Here is a 25,192-nt window from a genome sequence, read left to right as displayed (position 1 = left end):
GTCCAGGCAGAAGAGCAAGGACAGCGGGGAGATGAAGTAGATTAGTGCTGAGGACAAGAAGACGAGGAGGGGGAGGGGGAGGAGGAGGAGGAGGAGGTGTGGGAGAAATCGAGGACAGGAGATAGACAGGAATGTTTGGTTTGCTCAGTAGACTGAGAGAGGAAGTCATCAAGCTTCCTGGAATTTATAAATTTGACTGGACATTCTTACAAAGACTTTCATCGTGCATAGGAGGGTGTATTCTGACTAGTCTGAGTGCATGTCCTATAAATGTGTATGTGACAGAAAAACCACAATGCCAATTTGGCCTTATTTGGAAAAATCTATTTTGGGAAATTTTCACTGATGATCGACAGCGTGTGTACAATAAAAGCTGCCAATATTCTCAGCCTGTCAGCGGACAAATCGATTGACTAAAAATAGTAAGACACAGGAGGCTACAGGTGAAATGTTCTAAGGATGGCTCATTTGTTATAAGATGTTCCCATCTTTAGTCATGTTTTTTTTTTTTTTTTTTTTTCCCCCACTTGATCTTTGTCCAGCTTCTTGCCCATTGTGCCCATGTCTGTCTGGCACTGGTGATAAGACTCTTTTTAAGACAGCAGGATGTGCTGTATCACTGGGAAACTGTGTCAGAGACAGAAAAGGGGGGACTCGCACAAGAGACAAAAAACAATGACAGAGAAAATGTGTCCATGTGTCGTGCATCAGAGACACTGACAGCACAACGCAGAGAGGAAAAATGTTGATCCATCACTACCGTGTTAGATAAAGAGGCCCCACCTTTCTCACTGTCCAAACCTTGGATGTAAGGATGTGTAAGTCCCTGGCTTTTGCAGCCTCTCTTTGTCAGAGATGATTAACTAAAGCTTCAAGAGAAATCGCTTCCTTGCTGCCTTGAACGTCTCACAATAGCTCAATGTATTTCAGAATAAATAGTCCTCTTATCTGACTTGTAGGCCATGTGTGTAAAGGGGGGTATTTATCCGTGTGTGTATGTGTGTGTGTACCCATGCATACACCTGGGTGTGTTTGAGATTGAGAGGGAGAGAAAGAGCGAGAGGAAATCAGCGGCTATTACTGACAGAACTTAATGTCAAACGTACACACACACACACACACAAAGAGGTTTATAGCTCTGTGAGCCATATCCTGACAAATTACACTGGGTTGACTGTGGAAACCGGATAAGGTAGAGCAGCGCTCCCAGCAGCCCCGTAAATCAGCAGGGAGAATGGCGTCTGGCCCAGGCTGCCCTAAATATAACTCATCTGAAATGGACTGATAAACACTGGCCACTGGGGCCCCTGCTGGATCATGGGGTGTCAATTGTGACCTACTGAACTTGGAAAGAACAACCTGCCATTTAGCCTTTGTTTGTGAGTGTGTGTGTGTGTGTGTGTGCATGGTGACAATGTTGTATGTATCTCTGTCTAAATCCCTCTTCCTTCCGTTCACCCGGTCCTGTCAAACATTTCTCTGTGCATTGTGTTTACTCATATTATGTTTCCATGCTGTTGTATTTATAGTGAAGCCACACACAGGATTTGGACACACAAACCAACATCAAATATGCTATGTGGTTTCCAAGATCCTAGTTTCATCTTTCGGTATCAATTAATATGGTTAATGGTTAAAATCAATACCACAATGTTAATAAGTAGGTAGATGGCAGGAGGTGAGTCATACAGCTCTTGTTACATGCATCGACAATTCAACTTTAAGTGAACATTTATGGTATTTTTGTTCCTAGTAACACAAATGTGACTGTCAGCACTGCTATCTGAGGAAAAACTGCATCATTCACAGCTTCTCAAAGACTCAAGGAGGTCCTCCTGGAGGAGATGATGACAAGCAAGTGGCAACCTCCAGCGCTGAGAGATGGAGCCAATGAGTAAGTGCTAAAGTATTGCAGTTCATGCTGCAGCTGCTAGGGGCTGGCTCCAAAAACAAGTCAATCCCCATAGACTCCCATGTTAAAATGGCCAACTTCACAACAGAAATAAACATGTTTACAGCCTGGTACAACAGTCTGGTCTCCATTTACAAGTTTCCTTTTAGTGACATCTTTATGTTTTTGTTTGTTTGTTTTTGGTTTGTTTAGAATTATATTAGGACTTAAAATTACTCATAATTATATGGTTTGAGTGACAGACGGGTGCCGTATCACAGTGCGAGCTTCCTGCTTCTATTCCTGCCCGCCTGCCTCAGCCCGAAACAGACTATCCATCTCCCAAGAAAACCAAATCAGGAACTTCAACAGGCGAGGTGACGGCCTTCTCTTTCTGAAATGAGAAGGGAGTGCTGCTGGTGGACTACCTTGAAAAGGTTAACACTATTAAAGTGGCCTAATATGTTGACACATTGAGACAGCTCGAAAAGAAAAACAAGCAGCTGACAAGAGGACAGTGCTTCAGTCTACAGTAGCAATGGATGCCATTCAGGAATGTGGATTTGAACTCAACATCCATCTTGTTTACCTGATCTGGCACCCTCAGACTACAACCTCTACCATGGAAGGAGATTAAGAAGGGTGTTGATATTCTCCATCACCGTATAAATGTTGACGTCAAGACTTCCATTTTGACAACAACGTTTATTTACAGGATGGTAATTTTCCTACTCATTTAAGCTTCCTGGAAAGAATTAAACGTAATTTAGTAGTAATTATATAAGAAGTGAGTTGGAATTTCCTTTCAAACCTAGTAAATATTCATTTGTTATGGAAGACATTTAACATCAACACACATGCTGATATGCTAGCATTCCTTTTTGCATGTTCAGATGACCTGGTGTAAACATCAACATCGGTTACTTATCAATTTATTGGACGTAAATGAACACAGATTCCTATAATTAGCAGCCAATGTTGCCTGGAAACTTGCTGGTAATTGTTAGGAAATTATTCAAAAGGATTACAGAGCCATAAGATAAAGGGCCACCCAATTTTTTTTTTCCAAAGTAACAGTACAATATGATCAGACACTATAATCATGATATGTCTCCAGTGAAATCTGATAAACAATAATTAGCTCTGCTAAAATGTACACGTTGACAGAAGCATACTGGCAGAGAAAAGGCTGTCCTGTGTCTGATCCACACAGACAGCATGACAGCATCATTGAGATGATGTGTTAGCAACATGCTTTAAGACGAGACTTTTTCATTTGCTTTTTCAACAATAATATAGTTGTTTTCAGGTAGCATCATTAGACAAAACATATTCATATAAAAACCTAATTCTGATCCACCTAATCCCCCGTGTTTCTGCTGCCGTATGGGGAAACACCCTGATAGACAGCGAGACAGACACCACAGACATCAAGTGCATCTTTAACCATTTAACTAACACACAGCTGAGTAGTTCAAGATATATTCTACACCATAGTCACAACTCTTACGGTGATTAAGCCAGCCACAGTTGCTCTAATAAAAAACAAAAATCACATCAGTACCACAGCTTGTACTGCTCAGAAGAGGCTGAATTGATTTGAATTGTGAACACTGTTACTTCTTTGACAACACATAATCTGTTAAGTGACACAGTTAGACATTAGTGGCAAGCAGAGGTGCCGTGAAATCAATACTACAGTGATTTGCTGTTATGTTCTGTCAATAGCTCACTGTGTTACAAGTGTCATATCTACCGAATACAATATGCACACAGCTAACAGTCCCACCATTTAAAGAGTTAACTCTTGGCTCGGGTGTTTACACCTATAATCCCTTGATGACACTGTTCTTCCACCCTGGATTAAAACAGCGTGTGGGTCCCACATTGTTAGGATCACATGAAAAGTTTGTGTGCTTGTGTGTGTGTGTGCTTTTCATCCTCATGTGCTGAACTTTTTCTCCCAGAGACGTGATGGTGCAACACACCTGGATATACTTTGTTGCCACACCTGCCACACCTGTACCCCTGGAATGCATATATCTTAAAGTCACGTGTGTGTCTGCACGTGCAGGCACACACGTGGCTTTTTTCAAAAAGCTATTGATTGCCTCCCTTGTTAAAACTATAGTTTCTTTGTATGGTACATTGATATGTGTTTTAGGCTTGGCCTTGCTGGCAATGCCAAAAATGATCAATCACTCAGAAGTAATAATAATTATTGATGGCCGCCTTTAAGAAATATGTGTAAAGAATCACTTCAGTGTCAACACATTTAATCTTAGTAGCACAGCTACTTAGTGTTTGCTTTCAAAATATGTCCGATATGCACTGATAACAGTAAAAGCGTGTCTCCTTTACGATGTCCGTATGGATTATGCAGGCACCTGAGCATAGGTTACTGCGTGGTATGCTGCTGTAAATCTGCATCTTACAGTACTGCTTCTTAGTCTTTGTACAGCCAACAAAGGTAAGTGGGTGGACACACACCTGAGAATCTGAAGTTCCTCCTTTGAGTTCTGCAACTCGTCAGAAAGTCGTCTCCACCTCAGAAGCGCTTTCAGGTTGAACTGTTCTGTTTTCTCTTGTATAGAAAGCTGGAGGGGAAAATAAATACATACAGCCTGAATTTAATCAGCCAACCTAAAGCAATGATAATATGCAACTATACCTTATTGATTTTGGCAACATTTCAGTCTGCTTAAATCATTTTCTCTAGAGCTAAGTTCACATTACAAAGGTGTCATGTTTTAACAGTGCAGACAAAAGAAAAACATGTGTGTAACCCTGCATAGTGTGGGAATGCAGATAGGAGGATTAGGTCTGTATGCACATCAACTCCCAGATTAGAGGTGAAGTTTGTGTTGCAACTGAGTATTCTTACCAATGCTACTCCCACTTCATTTGTCCATTTGCTTCTAAAATAAAGCGACTAACTGACAGCCTTTAATGATTTACTGCATACTGCAATCTAAAAGTAGTTATATACCAGATTTATGTACTGTACTTTTTGTGCTTGGGCCCAAATAATGTCTTCCAGGCAAGTGGCGAAGCCCTCGCTGATCCATTCCTCGGTCCAGTCTCTGGCTCCGATAACCAGGCCAAACCAAGAGTGGGCAATCTCATGGCAAATCCTGGACCCGCACAGAGAAACGCCGTTTTCTCCAGAATCAGGACTGCCAGCATGTAACACACTCTGGGACAGGAAAATTATATGGGGGCTGTGGAAGACAAATGACATGAGATAAGATAAAAGATGAACAGAAATAAATTCTAAAAGGGAGGAAAGGAGTGAGTATGGGAGAGAGACCTAAAAAGGGGTTGAGGATCGGAAAAAGAGGGAATTACAGTTATAATAAGGATGGTTTCAACCAAAATTGGTGAAAGTAGGAGAAGCTCACTGTGCCTTCCTCCGAAAAGATCACTGACGTAATGTTCCACACCTACTGTATGATTACAGTAAATTTTGCCTGAACACGCCATGTAAAACAAACCAGAACGTGTGGTCCAATGAGCATGGGAGTCACAAACTGCCCATCCTTTTCCCCATCTTTATTATTGTGAATATCAAAGGGCAGCTTACTCATCAGGCAGTCCTGCCAAACCTAACTGCCCTGTGCAAACAAGAGGTAAGAACATCTTGTTCCCTGGACTGAAACAACAATGGTTAAAATACATAAATTAAAAAGAAACTAGAATATGTTTTGCCCAATTGCTTTTTGTCAAGGCATGATGATTTTAAGAAAAATAAACCTATGACATGCACTCTTATAGGATTTCATAGATAATATATATCATTTACATACTAAAATAAACTAACAAAACATTAAATTAGTGATGCAAACGAGGCCATTTCTGCATAGGGTTAAAACAACAAATGATAAAAAGCCTTATTAAGAATAATTTTTTACATTGCCAACTACGATTACAAATGAGAAATATTTGGAATAATAAACATAATTTACACTAATGGTTTCTAATTTATGTCTTATATGTGATTTAAAAAAAATTAAAGAAGTAAATGTTAGGTTTAACAAGGGTTCAAGAGTTTTCCACTGCAGTAGGCTGGCCTGCAGCCATTACTGCACTACTAAAAAGGCACAGTGCCACACCTTGTTCATACCAGTTTTAGCTAAAAGTTCATCAAGGTCTTTTTCCACAGTCGGTTACGTCATTCTCAATATTCAGCGTCACCAACCTTGTCCAACAATCTACACTTTCCGAGCAAATCAGTACAATATAATAAATTCATTACAATACTGTCACTGGCTTGCAGACTTGCTTGCAGCTTTGCTGGTGACTCTGTGACAGACACAGGAATACATGTTTTTTTTAGCTACAAGACAGCACTGGTAGAATAGGGCCAATCCCAGTCAAAGCCAAGGTCATGGCTGAAGACTTTTCTGGAGCATTCTTTCCTTCCTTCTTATGCAACAGGCTCCGGGTGGCCTTAGGGGCTTAGGGCTGACTGTGCGTGAGAGGCAGGCTATTCTTCAGCAGAAGAATGGGAGAGGGGGTCACAGAGGTGCGAATGAATGGCCTCTCTCTCTCCTGTTCCATATAACAGCAGTGAACTGTCTAGGATTCCTTTCACAGTCACTAGATCGTAAGTGTCTAGATCACCATCGACCTGACATTAGTGGGAGAATTTATGGCAAACTGTAGGTCCCTAGAGAAAAGTATTTTTCAAAGGGTCATACACTCTACTCCTGTAACAAAAGATGGCCCTACGTCATACAAGGAATGTCTTTATCTCTGCGTTTTACTACATTTCAGTCACAGTTCACCTTCCAACAATTACTTAACTTGTTGGATTGACAGGTTACTCCCATAGCTATAATAACCCCACATATTGCAGCTATTCATGAACTACAGTAAGCTGTAAAATGAGCTGCTCTAATCAGAGAAAGATTAGCATCTAAAAACACCAGATGACAGAAGAGTTTTTTTTCTTGCCATAACCTAATTATAGCGACGAGCTAAGTCAATTACAAAGGAAAACAGTGAGTTAAGACACAGGTTAGTCCGGGTTTATTTTGGAGAGAGAACAAAATCGGATATCTGAACAACACAACTACTTTTTATTTCCCTGAGGATTGTTATATCAGATAGAAGGCAGGCCATCGCCTTCTCTTATGCAGGATCATGTCAACATTATACAATAGGGTCTTATGGGCATCATTTCCGAGACAGCATCTCAAATCTAATTCCATGTTTTTCCTGATTACACAAACAAAGGCTCTCACTGGAGCAGGAGATGCTAACATTAGCCTTATGAGTTTCTTTGTAGCCTAATCTTATTCCCCCACAATTGGATAAGCACGCCTTTGTTGTCAGTTCCAGCACCATGTTTGTATGTGTGTGTGTGTCTGTGTCTGTGTGTGTGAGTGTGAAACACAAAGACAGCCTTTCAGAGACGGAGCTTGCACATGTTCCTCTGAGGGAGACGGAATCCATCACTACAGTGACAAATAGTGTCATCCCACCATGGTGGTGATGAATAACAACGGCATCTTTCACATTCACTGATACACTGACTGACATTAGTTGACATCGGGGGACCTGTCGGGGATACACGCATGAGAAAGCTTTAACACACATTCTTTAACACGTAGTACCTGCACATGTGTGTACAGCTTTCATACCTTGTCTAAGGCCTGCAGCCTACAATTTCAATGTTGCAAGCAAGGTATTAGACATTAATCTGTAAGGATATACTGTCTTAAAAGTATATGCTCAAATAGGGCATCCATGGTAATAACATTAAGACATCCCTCTTATTTCTTCACCTGAACAACTGAGCTATTGTGTGTCTTAAGATGCTTTTCACAAATTACACAAGAGGACTTTCAGAATATGATATTACTCAAGTATTAAGTTACAAAAATTGCCGTCTCTCAGCTGTATGCTCTGCCAACCAGACAAGCTGCAGTTTACCTCCATGTCTGCACAGACTCAAATAATATGGTGGATATGAGGGTGTATTTTTTGGCTAAGTAAAAGTAACCACTTCCAGAAAAACAATAGAAAAATATGAAATTGTTACTTCTCCTCACCTAACCTTCAAAAGTACCTATTTAGCTGTGTTTGTACAGCTGTAAAAGCTATGAGTGAGAGAAGATATGTTAAAAATATATGATCACTCATGGAGGTGATACAAATGAATTCATCTAATTAAGCTGATTTCCTGTTGATTGAACATTACTTAATATTTAATAATTGCATGTTTGGATCGACCGCTGACACCTTTTAAAGCATGTAAATTAATTTATATTTGTTGGCCCTGTCATGTGACTGCTTTTGATCTCCATTTGTTTTTTTAATTGACTGCCAGCTGTTACAACTAATTGCCCTTTGGGTGTAATAAAGATTAACACTGCTCTCCACTCTTCTTCTGAACAATGTGCTAAAGGAATTGAATTACACATTGTGACATCTAATTGGAGCCCAAACACACATTTTAGATTGATTTTAGATCTGGTTCTTAATTGCCTGCCAGAAAAGCAAACATATTTGCACAAATAACATACACATGTGCTCTTCAACTCTTTATAAACAACTATGAGTTAATGTCCAGAAGGCAATAAACAAGAGTGATAATGATAAGTGGCTGTGTGCACACAGAATAAAAGACAAAGACCTGAGGTGACCTTTCTAAAAGCAATACTCTATTGGGTCTTGATGCACAAAATGAAATACTGATTAAAGCCGTCCTGTGCTTTTCTCACACGACAACCTCGCGACTCTGAGTCACCCAGGGTGACTTGGCCCTGAGCTTCAGAGGTGTGAGCCAGGGCAAGTCTTCAATTTGGTGAGACACAGATTGCAATAGTGTTTCGCTCCTCCGTCTCTCCATCCATTATTCATCCCTCCATCCTTCCATCCATCCTTCCTGGCTGTAGGCCATTTTTTCCCCAGCGGGACACGTCCATGCATAATTCAGCAGGGGCCCTATCATAGTCCTGTAATTGACATCCCCAGCCCAGCTCAGCCCATAGCTGGGACACCAGTAAAACAGCCCCATGAGACAGAGGGACGAAGGAAATGATGATGAGAGCAAAGCGTGTATACTGTATGAGTAAATGAGAGAGTCAAAGCAAGGAAAATACAACTGAACAACATAAACAGGAAGACTGAAAAATATGAGAAAATAGAGAAAATTTAGAAAGCGATGAAAAGATTAGCTGATATTTATGGACGGAGAGAAGAGAGAGAGAGAGAGAGAGAGAGAGAAAGAGAGCATCCCATCGTATGTCACTCTCTGTGATAAGTTATGCTCTTTCCCCAAGTGCAGTGCCAACTCCCTGGTGTGATAACTGCTGAACCGCTGAACTAGTGTGACAAAGACACTGTTACAGCATCGCTGGTGAAATTTCACACATTGTGCACATAACTGCATGCCTGAACACACACACAAACAAACACTTCTTCTAAGACACACTGACAGGCAAGTAAGTAGATGGACAGAAACTACATGTAAAACAACAAACACACAAAGTTCAACTTGGGTATTCTTTTCAATTCAAGCCAAGGTTGAAGCGGTGGGCCTGTCCTAATGTCAGCTTACGGGAAGAAGCTTTGTCTCTGTTCCCCTCCCTCTCAGGACAGAGTCTGTGGGCTATTTTAGACACAGGGGCCTATTTGACCAAACTCCTACCACCCTTCGTTCTTTTTTAACAAGTCTGACTTCAAATGTCTGGCATTCCAGGCTGGCTGCAGATCAGCTCACTGCTCCCAGACGGGGCCCCACAGGGCCAGGCCAAATGCCACTCCATGTAGGGGCTGATCACATGAACGGGGGCCCAGGCTGAGGCCCCCAGAGAGCCGCCCCACCCACATGCACTTCCATCGCATCAGAGCCTGAAATAAATAGCAGTAAAGATATCAGAGGTCATCAGGAACAAGGAGGCGACTCTGCTCCTCAAGTATGGAGAATACGGGGCTTTGTAGTGCTGGCATATCAGAAATAGATGGCACGTTTCAAGGTTAGACTGCAGTCCTTGTCAAGTGTTCTAAATTGAAAACCCATTTGTTTTAAGATACCAAGCTCTAAGCAGGTAAATGGGGTCAAGAATATCATAACCTGTCATCCAAGGATGCATGTGTATGTACACAAACAAGATGCAAGTACTGCATAAGGTGCGGGCGTAACAGTAACAAAACACCCACATACATCAGCAAGAAAGTCACAGGCACAGACATGCGCATCCACACACACACCCACATACTTGGAGCAAATCTACTTCCAATGTGCATCAGCTGGGAAGTGATAGCAGATGTCTGATCCATCCTCTATCAACAGTAAAACAATCCACAGAGCAGTTTGTTCCTTGTTTAGTCCAAAAACTGATGTCATCCCACAGGAATGTTTTTAAGGGAGAGAGAGTGTGTGTGCGTGTGTGTGACGTTTGAGCACATATTTAAAATAACGAACACTATTTGTGTGTAACGGCAAGACAAAATACTGGACACTGAACAGTAAGAAAAGTCTATGAAAGACACCACAGGGAAACCTGTCCAAGAAGACACCTGAACGCCTGAAGAGGATTAATTTAAATAAAAAAAAAAAAAAAAGAAGAGTCAACCACAATGATTTAATGAGTGCTAATGCAGCACAGTACATCTGGCTACAAGAAGCCAGCCTGTCACTCAGCCTAAGGGAAATGTTCACATGACATTTATGTGACATAATCCACATTCCTGTATTGCTGTAGCTATTTGCATGCAAACCCCATCACTCATCACACTGCACTGAAAATCCTCTTTTGGCTTCCACTACTGCCTCAGTGAAAGAGACAGGGCAAATCTATTTCACAGGATTATAATTCGAGACATTTTCTTGCCTGTAGGGTAATAAATAGACTAATTTTTTCTCTCTCTCTTATGTAACGTGAGAGAATGGGACAGTCAGGAGATGGAAAGTGAGACGGCTCGGTGCTATGAGGCTACATAAGAAGTGTTTGACAGAATGGAAAGATGGATGAAGGTGAGATCGAAGTGAAATTAGCAGAGCCTGTCTCCTCTTCAGAGGTTTCAGGCTGCCACCTGACTGGGCTGCCTGCCTGCCTGTCAGACACAAGCCTGTAGCTGATACATGTAGTGTGAGTTAAAGGTGTTTTACTTTGAAACAACAATAAATAATTGCTGTAACAACTGTACTGTGACAGGTAAACTGCTACCAACAGGTGTTAATACATGATGTTAACACACATAGGAAAATCACAGCTCTCATGTGACTATAGAGAAGAATACTTAGGGAATAATTGTAAGGAAACAACAAAACAAATCAGCGTCTGTACAAGAATCTGCTACCTTGAGCTACCAGGGGCTTATAAATCAAGGAAATCCCTGAGGACAGGGTTTTCCTGGAAGATGATCTTTATAATGCAGGTCAATCACTATCACCAGAAAGAAGACCCTTGACACGATGAAAACAGACAGAAATCTGGACTGGTAGTCCAAAAAGAAGAACTGTGTTCACTATCTTAGCTGTTAAGTAGATCATATTTGCTAATTACAAACACCACACACTGTATAGAATGTAAAGTAGAATTTGTATTTGAATGTTTTATTTTCCTCAGCTTTAGGCATGACATTACCATATTTTATGGCAATACATCCTCATTTGTGAACCTCATTATAGAGAAAAGGGGAAAAACTTCTAGAATATGTTGAAATATTTTTACAGAATAAAATGGAAACTTTGACTGACTAAAGGCAGAAAAGTCTCAAGGGATCAGTGAAGTCATCAGGATGCATCCTCTGAGTTTCCTTTAACATATAAATGATATTTCAGCCTGGACCAAATTGGTGGATTGACCGTCCGCCAGGGAGACTGACAGACCGATACTGTCATGAACAGAGCCTTAGCCGCAAGCATGACTAAAAACAGCCTACTGGGAAAGCTGGTCCCCACCAGCTTGGAGCACAGCTCTTTCCCCAAGGCTAAAAGCAAACCCAGACATGAGAAGCATTACCAGAGAGCATTTCACAGCACTTTGTTTCAAATGTCTCATTTTGGACAGTTCAGCTCAGAGGTCCCACGGACATTAAACTGTCTGGCTTTGCACAGACAAATGAAATTACCCTCAGCCTCTGGGTTCTACTACCACACACACACACACACCCCAGGATGCACGCAAAGATCAGCAGTAGCAGCGTCCCCTATGCCACACAATGGACCCATCCATCACTCCAGGGAATGGGTCCTGTGGACTCATCTATTAGTTAGGAGAATGGGTGTGCGGTGACAGGCCTGTCTTGCCACTGCCTTTAATCCAGAGTTATGGCACAGTGTTTCTGTGTTACTGTTAAATGCAGCTGTTGCCAAAAGGTTCTCATCTGAGGGCAGTTGAAAGAAACACACCATCACTCACCAACATGATACACTTGTTACAGTGATGAGCAATGTTACACACACATCCCAGCGATAAATCACACATGTAAAATGTATTAAGTGTTGCAGATGAATTGTACAGGTTGTACGAGAAAGAGAAATTACAGTTTACAACCAGATGCATAACCTTCTCCTCTTAGCAGTTAAAAGGCAGCTCCCTAACTTGTGAGAGATACTGTAGCAGAGCAGGTAAACTTACACTGCAGATAGAGAAGGGAAGTTTAGAGGCCCAAGATAACTAGAAAGGAATGTTCCTGCAATAACAAAACACTTGCTAAACTGAACCCTGCTATCTTCATTAAGAGCACAGACGAAGGCCTGACCAAGAACAGGAGACAAGGCAACAGGAAGAGATGGCTAGAAGTGACTTGTGGGGCTAAGAGCTGTCCCGTGTGTGTTCAGCAGGAAGCAAGCAGATGAACAAGGGGAACTGTAGAGCGAAAGAAATAAAGCTCACCTAAAAATCTTAACTACTTGCAATCACTTTAAAAGCATGCACCAGACACTCCCTCTCCTTCTGTCCAGGTGCAGGCATGCAGAGCCTGTCTTTTCAACTCCCCATGCTCTTTTGTGTGACTACAGACGAAAGGGAGATCCACTCAAAATGGGAAGAAAGAAACACCTCATCCTTGACTACTTGATTAACAGCTGTCTTCGGAGCCAAAAAATCCGACCCCCCACATCCTGCCCTCCTCACCCTGAACCCCCCAACTGCCTCCTGAAAGAGCAGGTCTGTGTCACACACTTCTAGGGTTACTTTGCAGATCAAACTGGAGAAGCGAGCAGAAAGGCAAGAAATCCGCTGAGACATCAGAAGGAAGAGCGATGGAAAAGCAGTGCATAGACTGAAGAACAGAAAAAAACAAGATGTCAGGGCACAACGGGGAGGCACAAGATGTAACTCAGTGAGGGTGCCAATAAGCCAAATGAGTGAGACAACGAGGCAGATACTTAAAAGTGGGGCAGGTTAAGAATAACATGTAAACTTTTAATTTGCATTTAATGGTCTGCTGCCATTTCTCATTTGCTACCATGTAAGATGGCAACCATCAGCTTTTATCAAACCTGCCCTCCTGCAGCTGTTTAGTTTTAGGTTTAGTATAATTCCCCAAATAATAATAATAAGCACCAGTTACCAGGAAATTTGACATTGCTTGGATAACCAACTTGCAACAGATTAAAACTTCTAATTCATATTTGTTACCATCTCATTGCAAATGTTTGTCACTGGTGCATGGCTGAGATATACCATCACATTCAACTTTTTAAAAACTTTAAAATCAAGGCGACTAGACTCATAGCATTTCTGAAGACATTTTATCACTCCAGAACTGATAGAGCCACAGTTATCATAGCAATCATTTACCATGAGTCCCTTCCTCCTTTAGAGAGCAACTGCTCTCCTGCAGAGCCGCCTGCCCTCACCTGGAGTAGCCGAGCAGGTCTGGTGCAGACAACCACCTGCTGTGAGCTACAATGTCCGGACCTGATTCTCCAGACTTCATAAAAAAGGGCCTCTTTTTGAATGCAACCATTTACTTCTTCGCCATGCTGTCACAAGAAACACCTTTCCATAATGTTGCCTCCATGTCTTTGTGGACCACTTTGGATGATAAGCCATTAAGACAGAGGGAATATATGATTACATAACTGTTGCAAATATGCAATATAACTCCAAACAATTGGCATAATTATTAAAGCAGCAAAACTGCATGTAACAAAACCTACAACTCGCCCCCCCTTTATGCCAAGAACATACCCCTTGTAAATGTGCTCTATGGGTAAATGTCTCAGTAAAAGCCCATCAAATCAATGGCTTGCAGTAATGTGAAGAATATGTGATTTTTACTGGTTTAAAACCACAGGTCTGGTTCTATAAAAGATGAAAAACAGCTCAGGTGGCACACTTAAGAGCTCCAGGGCAGCGGGGGATTATCCTGCAGGGTACTAACTCCCCCCGGCACTCCAGTTCCCTACTTCCTCCCAACAGGGACCAATGGCCAATGTAACTTCCTGCTAGCCCATAAACAAACAATGCAATCAACTGAAGTCAGCCTGAAAATCCTCCAGTGCCACTTAGAGAGGTCAAGAGGTACACACCAGTCATAATTTTAAGTTGTGCCTGAGACAGTTATATGGCTGCCTAGTTTGGCTGTGCTGCAAGTGGAACTAGCAGTTTAACTACTTGACCCTTTTTCTCCCCATTTCGTCTGGCATCCACTCCCTGTGAGGTGAGAGTTGTGTAAAAAAATGCATAAAACTAAACAGTGGGATGAGAAATGTGATATCTGAGAAAGTGTAAAGAGACGTGTAATAGCTATTTTGGCAACAAACTGTTTGTAAAATGTGTTTTTATTCAGCTTGAAAAACAGTGATAATCATGGAAGCTGCTAATAAAAGTGCAATGAGACATGCTGAGAAACAGATATGTTTACATATGTGTGTGTGGGTTTATCACAGCCTGCCATCAAGTGGTGTGGGACAACCCTCCCTTCCTCTGTCATGAAAAAACAAAACAAAATCCAACACAAACAACAACCACACATCGATCTGGTCTAATGACAAATGATCAGTGTAGCAGTTCTGATGTCACGCTATCACAATAAACACACATCCTTACACATTCCAGTGCATGTGTTTGTGCACACACACACACAAGGATAGGACTCTGCCTGTCTACAGTGAAGCAAAACAAAGCCCATATCACCCACACTACTAAAACGCTCATTTCAACACTTTGGCAGGGGGAAACCACCGCTCTCTCAGGGATGTCGGACATGTCTTCATTTCGGGCACAATGCAAACAAAGTGAACTCAGATTAGTCCTGCAAGTCCAGCCAGCACTCTGAGACACATAGAGCTCAACTTCAAAGAGCGGGAGGAAATGCCGTGCCCTTCCTGTCACTCCCAGTTAGGACCAAATGACGTGGTTGAAATGTGATGAAAAGATTACGCATTCAAATAAAAAAAAAATAGTATGAGGTAAGCCAGATAAAGGAAATGTGCACACACACACACGCACAAAAAGAGTGGGTGGTATGATAATGACAAGCGAGAGCCTGTTCATTGTATGAAGGGGTTCAGTTAACATCATTTCTAGCTCCTTCAATCACTCAGCACAATTGGCTTTTTACACAGACCGGATGCAGACTTAACTTTAAGGGATTCCCCAGCCACTGACTGCAACTTAGACACCTCTTCATCATTATGTCAATGTTTAACCACACTGTTTTCTTTTTCCACTCCCTTATTGGCTCTTCAGTGTCTTAAAAGTTTTACTAATAACATGGGGAGTAGTGCATCAGTGTCTCTATAGACCACATTCTTCACTTATTATAGCCAAAAACAGGAGAGCAATAGGAAAGATATTGTTTGGCATATACAGTGTTTCTGTAACAGGCTGAAATGCATCTGTTGATAACTTGAACTTTTAATACCAAAGCAGAACATGCAGATTATGTTAACAACACCACAGACTGTTTCTCAGATTGTCACATGAATACACATTGAATACAGTGGGTTATGCTAAATACTGTGAATTGCCGACAGCTACATTTGGTTGCTTTTTTGTGAGTGTGTGTCTGTGAGAATCAGAATGTGCACAGCGTACGTGGCACAGCCCTGGAAAGCAGACATGCCCTTACTTGACTTCTTAATCTTCGGTTTCCTGCCCTCCCTCTCGTATCTCAGTATAAAAACTTCACGCCACCGTGATTCCTCCCCTCCTTCGCAAGAGCCCTCCCTTCTCTGTATCACACTACACAACAGCTTTATGCCTCCTTGCCACAGATCCCTGGCCCATAGCCCCTCCGCTCCTGCTGTTTCCACTGGGGCACTGCACAAAAACTGCGCTTGGCTTGATCCCAACAAGTGGGGCCCACATACCTCCCAATCTCTAGATTAAATAGCGCCAGTCTCTGAAGTCCTTCCAGGGGCTAATGGCTTTTGTTGCTGGGAATAATCCACACATCCTCTCCCACATCCTGGGGGTCCACTAGCCTGTTGTGAACCCTGCCTTCACCCGCTTCGTCTCCCTCTCATCTCCGTCTTAATCTACACTTCCAGTTTGATTGACCTCTCAGCCTTCCTATGGCACAGCCATGTGGTTATAATGTGCCGAGGCATGCAGGACAGAACCGCCAGCATTGATGGGAGGATGCAGTGAGTTGACACTGGGTTGAGAACCATGCAGAGTTTTATAGGGAGTCAGTGCAGGTGCTGTCTGAAGCTTAATGAAGGCCCTAAATCTCTCCTCTGTCATCTGCAGCTAACTGGAGCCTAAGCAGGCAAGGAAAGAAGGATAAGTGCCTGGAAGGTATCCTCATAAGGAAAAGAAAACATCCGTCAGACAACAACCACAGCAGAGCAGCCTCTGTGTCAGCACTTGATGTCCACTCAAAATAAACATAGCAGGGAGACAAATTTTCACAAGATGAGGATGAAGACTTTTCATGGATCACGAAAAACACACTGTATTTAGGGTGAAGTGGTAAAAACAAACATGCACAGATGAGTATGTGGTCCAGTCTGCAACCCTTTTGTCGCCTTATGTTGTTTGAAATACCTGATTGAGACCACTCTCGGCTATAACGTCAGAGGCTCACACAGAATGCATACTCAGGTATGAGCTCATATCCTGTCTGAGGCACTTTTCTCTAGAGCAGCCAATGATGGAGGGAGAAAAAAGGCAGACAGAGAGAAAAAGAGACTGTGGTTGTAGACCGCAGACATTGGGATGTTTACTGACCACCATAATCAGTTTACTTTATCAGAACTAGTTTAAAAGAAAGAACTCCAGACACTGATGGTCTTTATTTTTACTTTAATTCTCAAATTTAACTTAATTCATATGGCCACAGTCTGGATTCAGTTATATCTACGAGGATACCACCTGAAAGAAATAAATTGCAGTGAAAATATTAAGACTTGATTTCCAAGGAAAGTATCACTATTTTGGAATGCTAGAGGCCAGACTGAAGGGTGATTTACTATTTACAGAAACTGAGAGGACAGAGAAAGAAGGCAAATACAGGGGAAGAGGGTTAAAGATTGGGATATCAGAGTAAAGAGGAAAAACAGAAAGTCAGGAGATGAAAAGAAAAAAAAACCACTGAAGGGTAAAGAGAGAGTTTGAGAGACTTGTGATTTCTACGACAGAGAGCAGAGAGAGTGAAGCAATAAAAGGAGAATAAATATGGAAGAGGAGCAGAGAGAGAAGAATCTAAAGACAGCTGGGTGAAGAGAAAACAAATGCATTATCTTTACAACAGGGAATCTGTCAACCTGTGGCTTCAAAAGCAGCCATCTGCCTCCAGACCTCCACTGAAACATACATAAATACACACAGGTCTGGTGTGAAACAGAGTGCCAACGGACCACCTAAAATCTCTTGGAAAAAAAATATAACACTGCAGCCTATTGACTAACCTGCTGACTCAATAAAGCTGTGCCCAGAGAAGACATTCTCATCACATGGGTAAGGGTGTGTGGGGTTAGGGTTTTGAGGCGTTAAAAAAGCCATGTTTTATTTGGAGGAAGAGACCGTGTAAACGTCACAGTTAGGGTGTAAAAACAAGAAGGGCGAGGAGGTAAAAAGTCATGGAGACAAGTGAGAGAGGACCGAAATAAATTTTTTCAAAAGGAGTTGCTCTGGATGTTACAGACTTGGAAAGAGTTGAGTTTGAAAACAGAAAGTGAAATTATTTCACTACCAACAATGTTATTATCCAGACTGCTGCTGCCTTCAAGTACAACACTGCTGCTGATAATACTGCACAATCACACCTGATGTAAACTGTACACAGAAATTACTAATTACAACTAATTACTTGTTTACAAAATCATGTTTTTTTTAGATTGCATTGCGTATATATGTCTTGTTTTCTACACTGTGTCAGGGAGAAATAAACCTTATGTCCTGAGCATATGACAGAGCAGAGACAATAAAGTTGACTGACATCTATGTAGGCCGAGTAATTGATATTTGGGAAAACCCTGTGAGAATCCAGGTGTCCATATTCAGCTATAAAACAAACTGCTGCTGACCAGTACTTCCAGCCTAATGTTTACTCTGTGGAATAAATGCTAGCAGATCATGATAAAAGTGCAACAGGCCAATGTAGAGAGTGGTTATTTTGGGGGTAAAAGAGGAGGGATGACAAGTGATTGAACATCTGAGGGAGTTACGGATGGAGTCTTTAATTAGGGCCCGAGCACCGAATGGTGCAAGAGCCCTATTGAAACCCTTAGGATTATTATTTTTTTTTTTCCCCCTCCGAGATCTCATTTTTGGAGGCCTTAACATGCCCAAAAACTCACCAAACTTGGTAGAAAAATTCATTCGCCCGAAAAATTTTGAAATTTGCTGACTTTTGAAATGCACATATAAAAATGGCTCTATAGCGCCCCCAACGCGTAGCCCCTCTGGCCGGTTTGACACAGGATTATGAAAATTGGCACACATATGTATCACCTCAAGACGCACAAAAAAGTCTCTTGGACCCCCCCTCCAAACCCAACAGGAAGTCCGCCATTTGAAGGTTTGTGGCCATTTTTGGCGATGTGTGACCCTGCTGCCAAACTTTTCACGCCTCGCATACTTCAACGGATTGAGCTGAAATTCGCCGTGTCCACTCAGGACACCATAGGGAATAGACGCATTCCAAAACTCTTACAAAAGTCTGACGGTGTGGCCGGGGCGTGGCCTCAAAGTTTGACCATTTCTGAGGACACAGAAAGTCTCTATAACTTCTTCGTTTTCTGTCCGATCTGTACGAAATGTCACATGTATGATCAGAGTCTGACCCTAAACACATCTATACAACAATATTGAGGCTTTGACAGAGCGCCACCTACTGGCTACACAAAATGTTGTGTTTTCATAGGTTTTTCTGCCTGCCCCCCTGGCCTGTTTTGAGTAGGGTCATGAAAATTGGTACACATGTGTGTCACCCCAAGATGCACAAAAAAGTCTCTTGGACCCCCCCTCCAAACCCAACAGGAAGTCCGCAATTTTGAAATTTCTGTTAATTTTTGGCGATTTGTGACCCTCCTACAAAACTTTTCACGCCTCGCATACTTCATCCAAATGAGCTAAAACTCACTGTGTCCACTCAGGACACCATAGGGAATAGACGCATTCCAAAACTCTTACAAAAGTCTGACGGTGTGGCGGGGGCGTGGCCTCAAAGTTGACCATTCGCCATTACAAAGGAACTTACTGTATTTTTTGCCCTAATGCGTAGCCCCGCTGGCCAGTTTGACACAGGATCATGAGAATTAGCACACATGTGTATCACCCCAAGACGCACAAAAAAGTCTCTTGGACCCCCCCTCCAAACCCAACAGGAAGTCCACCACTTTGACTTTTGTGGCCATATTTTGCCTATTTGTGACCCTGCTTCAAAACTTTTCACGCCTCACATACTTCATGCAATTGAGCTGAAATTCTCTGTGTCCACTCAGGACACCATAGGGAATAGACGCATTCCAAAACTCTTTCAAAAGTATTACCGTGTGGCGGGGGAGTGGCCTCAAAGTTGACCATTCGCCATTACAAAGGAACTTGCTGTGTTTTATGCAGTACTACCCATATACTTTATGCAATGTGGACAAAATCTTACAGTACTGCTATGGACCCAACTCTGAACAGATATACACTCAACAAAAATATAAACGCAACACTTTTGTTTTTGCTCCCATGTTTCATGAGATGGACTTGAAGATCTAAACTTCATTCCAGATACACAATATTACCATTCCTCTCAAACATTGTTCACAAATCTGTCTAAATGTGTGATAGTGAGCACTTCTGCTTTGCTGAGATAATCCATCCCACCTCACAGGTGTGCCACATCAAGATGCTGATCTGACATCATGATTAGTGCACAGGTGTACCTCAAACTGCCCACAATAAAAGGCCACCCTGAAATGTGCAGTTTTGTCTCACAGCAAAATGCCACAGATGCCACAAGCATTGAGGGAGCGTGCAATTGGCATGCTGACAGCAGGAATGTCAACCAGATCTGTTGCTCGTGCATTGAATGTTCATTTCTCCACCATAAGCCGTCTCCAAAGGCGTTTCAGAGAATATGGCAGTACATCCAACCGGCCTCACAACCGCAGACCACGAGTAACCACACCAGCCCAGGACCTCCACATCCAGCAGGTTCACCTCCGAGATCGTCTGAGACCAGCCACTCAGACAGCTGCTGAAACAATTGGTTTGCATAACCAAACAATTTCTGCACAAACTGTCAGAAACCGTCTCAGGGAAGCTCAACTGCATGCTCGTCGTCCTCATCGGGGTCTTAACCTGACTCCAGATCGTCGCCGTAACAGACTTGAGTGGGCAAATGCTCACATTCGATGGCGTCTAGCACGTTGGAGAGGTGTTCTCTTCACGGATGAATCTCGGTTTACATTGTTCAGGGCAGATGGCAGACGGCGTGTGTGGTGTCGTGTGGGTGAGCGCTTTGCTGATGTCAATGTTGTGGATCGAGTGGCCCATGGTGGTGGTGGGGTCATGGTATGGGCAGGCATCTGTTATGGACGAAGAACACAGGTGCATTTTATTGATGGCATTTTGAATGCACAGAGATACCGTGATGAGATCCTGAGGCCCATTGTTGTGCCATACATCCATGAACATCACCTCATGTTTCAGCAAGATAATGCACGGCCCCATGTTGCAAGGATCTGTACACAATTCTTGGAAGCTGAAAATGTCCCAGTTCTTGCATGGCCAGCATACTCACCGGACATGTCACCCATTGAACATGTTTGGGATGTGCTTGACCGGCGTATACGACAGCGTGCACCAGTTCCCACTAATATCCAGCAACTTCGCACAGCCATTGAAGAGGAGTGGACCAACATTCCACAGGCCACAATAGACAATCTGATAACCTCTATGCGAAGAAGATGTGTTGCACTGCATGAGGCAAATGGTGGTCACACCAGATACTGACTGGTTCTGAGTCCCCAGACCGCCAATAAAGCAGAAACAAAATGCACATTTCAGGGTGGCCTTTTATTGTGGGCAGTTTAAGGTACACCTGTGCACTAATCATGATGTCAGATCAGCATCTTGATGTGGCACACCTGTGAGGTGGGATGGATTATCTCAGCAAAGCAGAAGTGCTCACTATCACACATTTAGACAGATTTGTGAACAATGTTTGAGAGGAATGGTAATATTGTGTATCTGGAATGAAGTTTAGATCTTCAAGTCCATCTCATGAAACATGGGAGCAAAAACAAAAGTGTTGCGTTTATATTTTTGTTGAGTGTATATGCTAATAGGATGATACGGTCATAGCGCCACCTACTGGTAGCAGGAAAGTTTGGTTGTAAGCCTTGTGTTCGTTGTATATCTGTGGAAATGACAGGAAGAGAGCATAGGACAGGAGAGTATAGGAGACGAGAGCATAGGAGAGAAGACAGCGATGACCCCGCGGATCGCAAGGTGCGCGAGGGCCCGCAATGCTGCTTGCAGCTTTAATTCAGAAAGAATTCCAACAGAATGTGGAGGATCTTCACAGAGCGGATTGAGACAGAGTGAGGGGGTTTTGCAATATGAAGTATGTCATTAATCATGCAACTCAAAAACATCTTACTTGAAAACAAAGCAGAGGCAGCAAGATAAAACTGAAAAAGTGCTTCTTTTTTCAATATAGCCGAAAGATTAGTCTTTATCACCCTTATATAAATGACACATACATGATAAGATGATAAGCTAAAGCTGCTAAAATCAACAACTTGCATCTATCATTGTGAAAGATATTCAAATTAAGCCACAGATAATTTCCACTGCTGGATTTTCATCCCAGCATCCTTCAACTCGCTGCTTTGTGGCCGGCAGCTTTACTCTCACCAATCTCATCAGTGTTGTTTCCAGATGCAGAGGACAGCTGTTTTCATCGAACAAAGCTCTAAGAACCCTCTGTACACAAACTACCAAGCACCAATCAGCAAACAATTTACTTAATAGCTGGTGAACATACTGGAGCATTTAGCAGTTTTGGGCTAGATACTCCCCTCAGGAGTTGGTGCAGGCCAAAACAGAGCCAAAGCCAAAGCGTGACATTCATGTTTTCTTTTTCTCCTTATAAACATCCTTATAAACATAGCACACTTCAACTTTGCTATATTATACTGCATGACTAGATATTACTGTAATCTGTTTTTTTATCTCTATCCTGTGGTTACATTACTTACATCTTATCAAAGACAAAGGTGTCCTTACCTTGCCATGCCCAAACTGGAGAATCCTGCTGGGACAATGAGAACATCGAGGCGGGGAAATGGGTGAACACCCAGAACAGCATAAGCTGCAGCCAGACAGCACGGTAACAGCTTTAAGACTCCCATCTGTAAAAGAAACAAGTTTGTCAAATTTGGTTCCAGGATTTACTTTAATCAGATGTATGTAGTATATTGATTCAGATCTGTAGGATAACAGAGCATGCTCCATACACGTGTATACATAAAGCCCCTTTCAGATTCAGGATACAAAACATTTCTTGCTCCATCAACCTGTCAAACATTTGACTTTTACATGACTGTTCCTTACAGCTTAATTTAGATACATGCAGGAGATCAATAGAGTGAGCCCATGGAACACTTGCAATATTGCAATTTATGCAAGGCTTCTGCACGGTCTGTTTTCGCCTCTCTGCGAACCCTGTCCTCAGACTCTCTCTGCCCTGAATGCAGTCTTTTATTATAACCTCTGCCCATGTCAGCCAAAGTCTGTACAAGTCCTCAGATGTCTGCTGATGCCTGGATGGTTTAGTGGTAGTTTTTTTTCCACCTGGTAAGATTGCAGTTGTTGCATGAAAGTGACCCCAAAAGACACAAAGGGGACACACCCCTCTGCTGTCAGGTTGATGAAAAGGATTGCCATAAAGGGGCTGAGGATGGTTTCTGTGCTCCAGGTCAGAAGATATTAAGACTTACTCTTTTTAAAGATGTTTAGCCACCTTCAGCTCTGAACCCACTGAAGAGGCCAAAACCTTTGATTAATATTAATGCATGTTATTCCAGTTAGAAATTTGGTACGAGGGATGTTTTAAGAGGCCCTCATGGGAGTACAGTCTCGTGCTTTTACCACTTTGCCAAAATATGGCAGTTGAAAACCTCTGACACAGAAACACAAACAGTTAACTGTCGCTTCTAATCATATAAAATCTAATTAGCTCAAGGCTCAGTGGCTGTTTGTCAAAACTCCACCTGGGCCTTCTGCAGCAGGCAGACGGGGCTAAATACACGGTGTGGAATCACCCGCTGGGACCTAGCCGACCGCTCTGTAAATCGGCAAGGGTAGTCGCCATGGGAACAAGAAATGCCGTCATCCACCATGCCTGAATAATCAGCTACAGAGAGCTCTTCATCCTCAAGGGAAGAGTAACAGAATGCAGAGTCTGAACGGGTGGTCTGGTGTCCCCTGGTGTAGATAAAAAAGAGGGGAGAAAAGTGTAATCCAGGGTTAATACTGACAATTTAATTCATTTTCTTATTGAAAGAATACACTGATGCTAAGATGAAAAAAAACACGAGGCACTATGTGCACTGTGTCTCTGTGCAAAGCATGGAAATGAAATCATGGAAATATGGAATATATACATCTCAAAGGCAAACCACAAGGATTCCAAAAATATCCAAGCGCCGACATGCAATCTCATTTATTCTAATCCAATATCCAGTACTAACTCCGTCGTCTGCATCAGAGCTGTTCCAAAGGTTTCGAGCAACAGCCAAGTTTCCTTCCAGCCATTCACTGAAAATAAAGGCCTTCCTTGTAGCTGGAGATTCATGGGGCCTGCAGCAGGCTATGGCTGGACTGCTGCTAGAGGAAAACCATGAGGGGAGGAGGATTACTGGAAACCACTGGCAGACCTGCCAACCTACTGGCCAGTGGAGAGGGAGACCCCAGCCCAACCATGCCCTGCCCACAATAAACCATCTCTCGCTAATGCCCCAACCTGCACTCTATATCCTGTACCTCTATTAAATTTTGTTATCTTTACCTTTGTCTCCAACGATCATTTCTGCTGGGCAGTGAAACAAATGTACTGTGGTGCAAGCATTTATACATTCATTATATAAAATCTAAGTTCAGTGCCTAACCTTATCCATCACCCTGACTTCACCTGTGCCATTTTTGGTATGGTGAAAGGAAAATTTCTCCATGGAATGTTGAAGGGCCAGACCTGGGTTAATAAACGTCTGGAGAGGAGGAGGGCTTACAAGAAGAGAAAGAACACAGGAAAAATAATAAAATACCTGCCAGTCTGGAGTGAGGAACCCTTTACTACTTCACTAGAGGAACTTCCAACTCCAGACAGCCGGGCCCACTCCCCAGACTCAGCTGCCTTGCCACAATCCATCCTGTCCCTCAACTCACTTTCCGATGCTGGGGGAACTTCTGCTGTGACCTGGCGCCAGTGGCCCACAGCCAAAGTGAAGGTGGAGGCAGGCATGGGCATCGTGACGTAGTAATTCCAAATTAAGGAATCTTCAGAGAACAGAGGGAAAGAGAGGAGAGATGGAAATGTCAAAGCTAAAGAGGTAGAGAAGTTTTAGCCACATATATTTTATCTTTGGATGACTTCTTTTTGACTGCAAAAGCAGCTTTTTAACCAAATGATGAACACGGACTGTTGATGTGTTCGTATAATGTGTTACTGTTCAAGTTTGGTGGACCCAAATGCAGACATACAAAAGTAAATATATTCAACCAAATGTGAGCCTTGATAAAACTTAAAGCTGAAAATATCAAACATTCCAAAAATAAAAAAAACAGTAAAAAAAAATGACAAAGGTAAGAAAGTACAAACAAAAGGATATAAAACAAAATAAGAACCAGAACAATGAATACTATCAAGAATACAGGGATCAAAGGT

At 42.4% G+C, this 25,192-nt stretch overlaps 1 protein-coding gene across 4 annotated transcripts in view; it reads right to left on the bottom strand.

The window, feature by feature from the left end:
* The window catches only part of aopep (aminopeptidase O (putative)), a 68,310-nt gene that overhangs the window by 38,859 nt on the left and 4,259 nt on the right, over window positions 1-25,192 (bottom strand). For 3 of the 4 annotated variants that reach the window (XR_003671283.1, XM_028414922.1, XM_028414921.1), the window contains exons 4-8: window positions 24,573-24,804; window positions 23,520-23,733; window positions 22,534-22,658; window positions 4,881-5,112; window positions 4,382-4,488 (exon numbers count right to left, since the gene is read on the bottom strand). Coding sequence is in view for 3 of the 4 variants with exons in the window: in XM_028414922.1 (XP_028270723.1) it covers window positions 4,382-4,488; window positions 4,881-5,112; window positions 22,534-22,658; window positions 23,520-23,733; window positions 24,573-24,804 (910 nt within the window). In the remaining variant the exon portion in view is untranslated. The remainder of the gene's footprint in view (window positions 1-4,381; window positions 4,489-4,880; window positions 5,113-22,533; window positions 22,659-23,519; window positions 23,734-24,572; window positions 24,805-25,192) is intronic. The other variant, XM_028414923.1, reaches the window with a different exon arrangement.

The sequence above is a fragment of the Parambassis ranga genome, chromosome 9, assembly GCF_900634625.1.
Source record: "Parambassis ranga chromosome 9, fParRan2.1, whole genome shotgun sequence".
Taxonomy (NCBI): domain Eukaryota; kingdom Metazoa; phylum Chordata; class Actinopteri; family Ambassidae; genus Parambassis; species Parambassis ranga.
The sequence above is the reverse complement of the archived record's forward strand: the minus strand, read 5'-3'. Positions and strand labels throughout refer to the sequence as shown.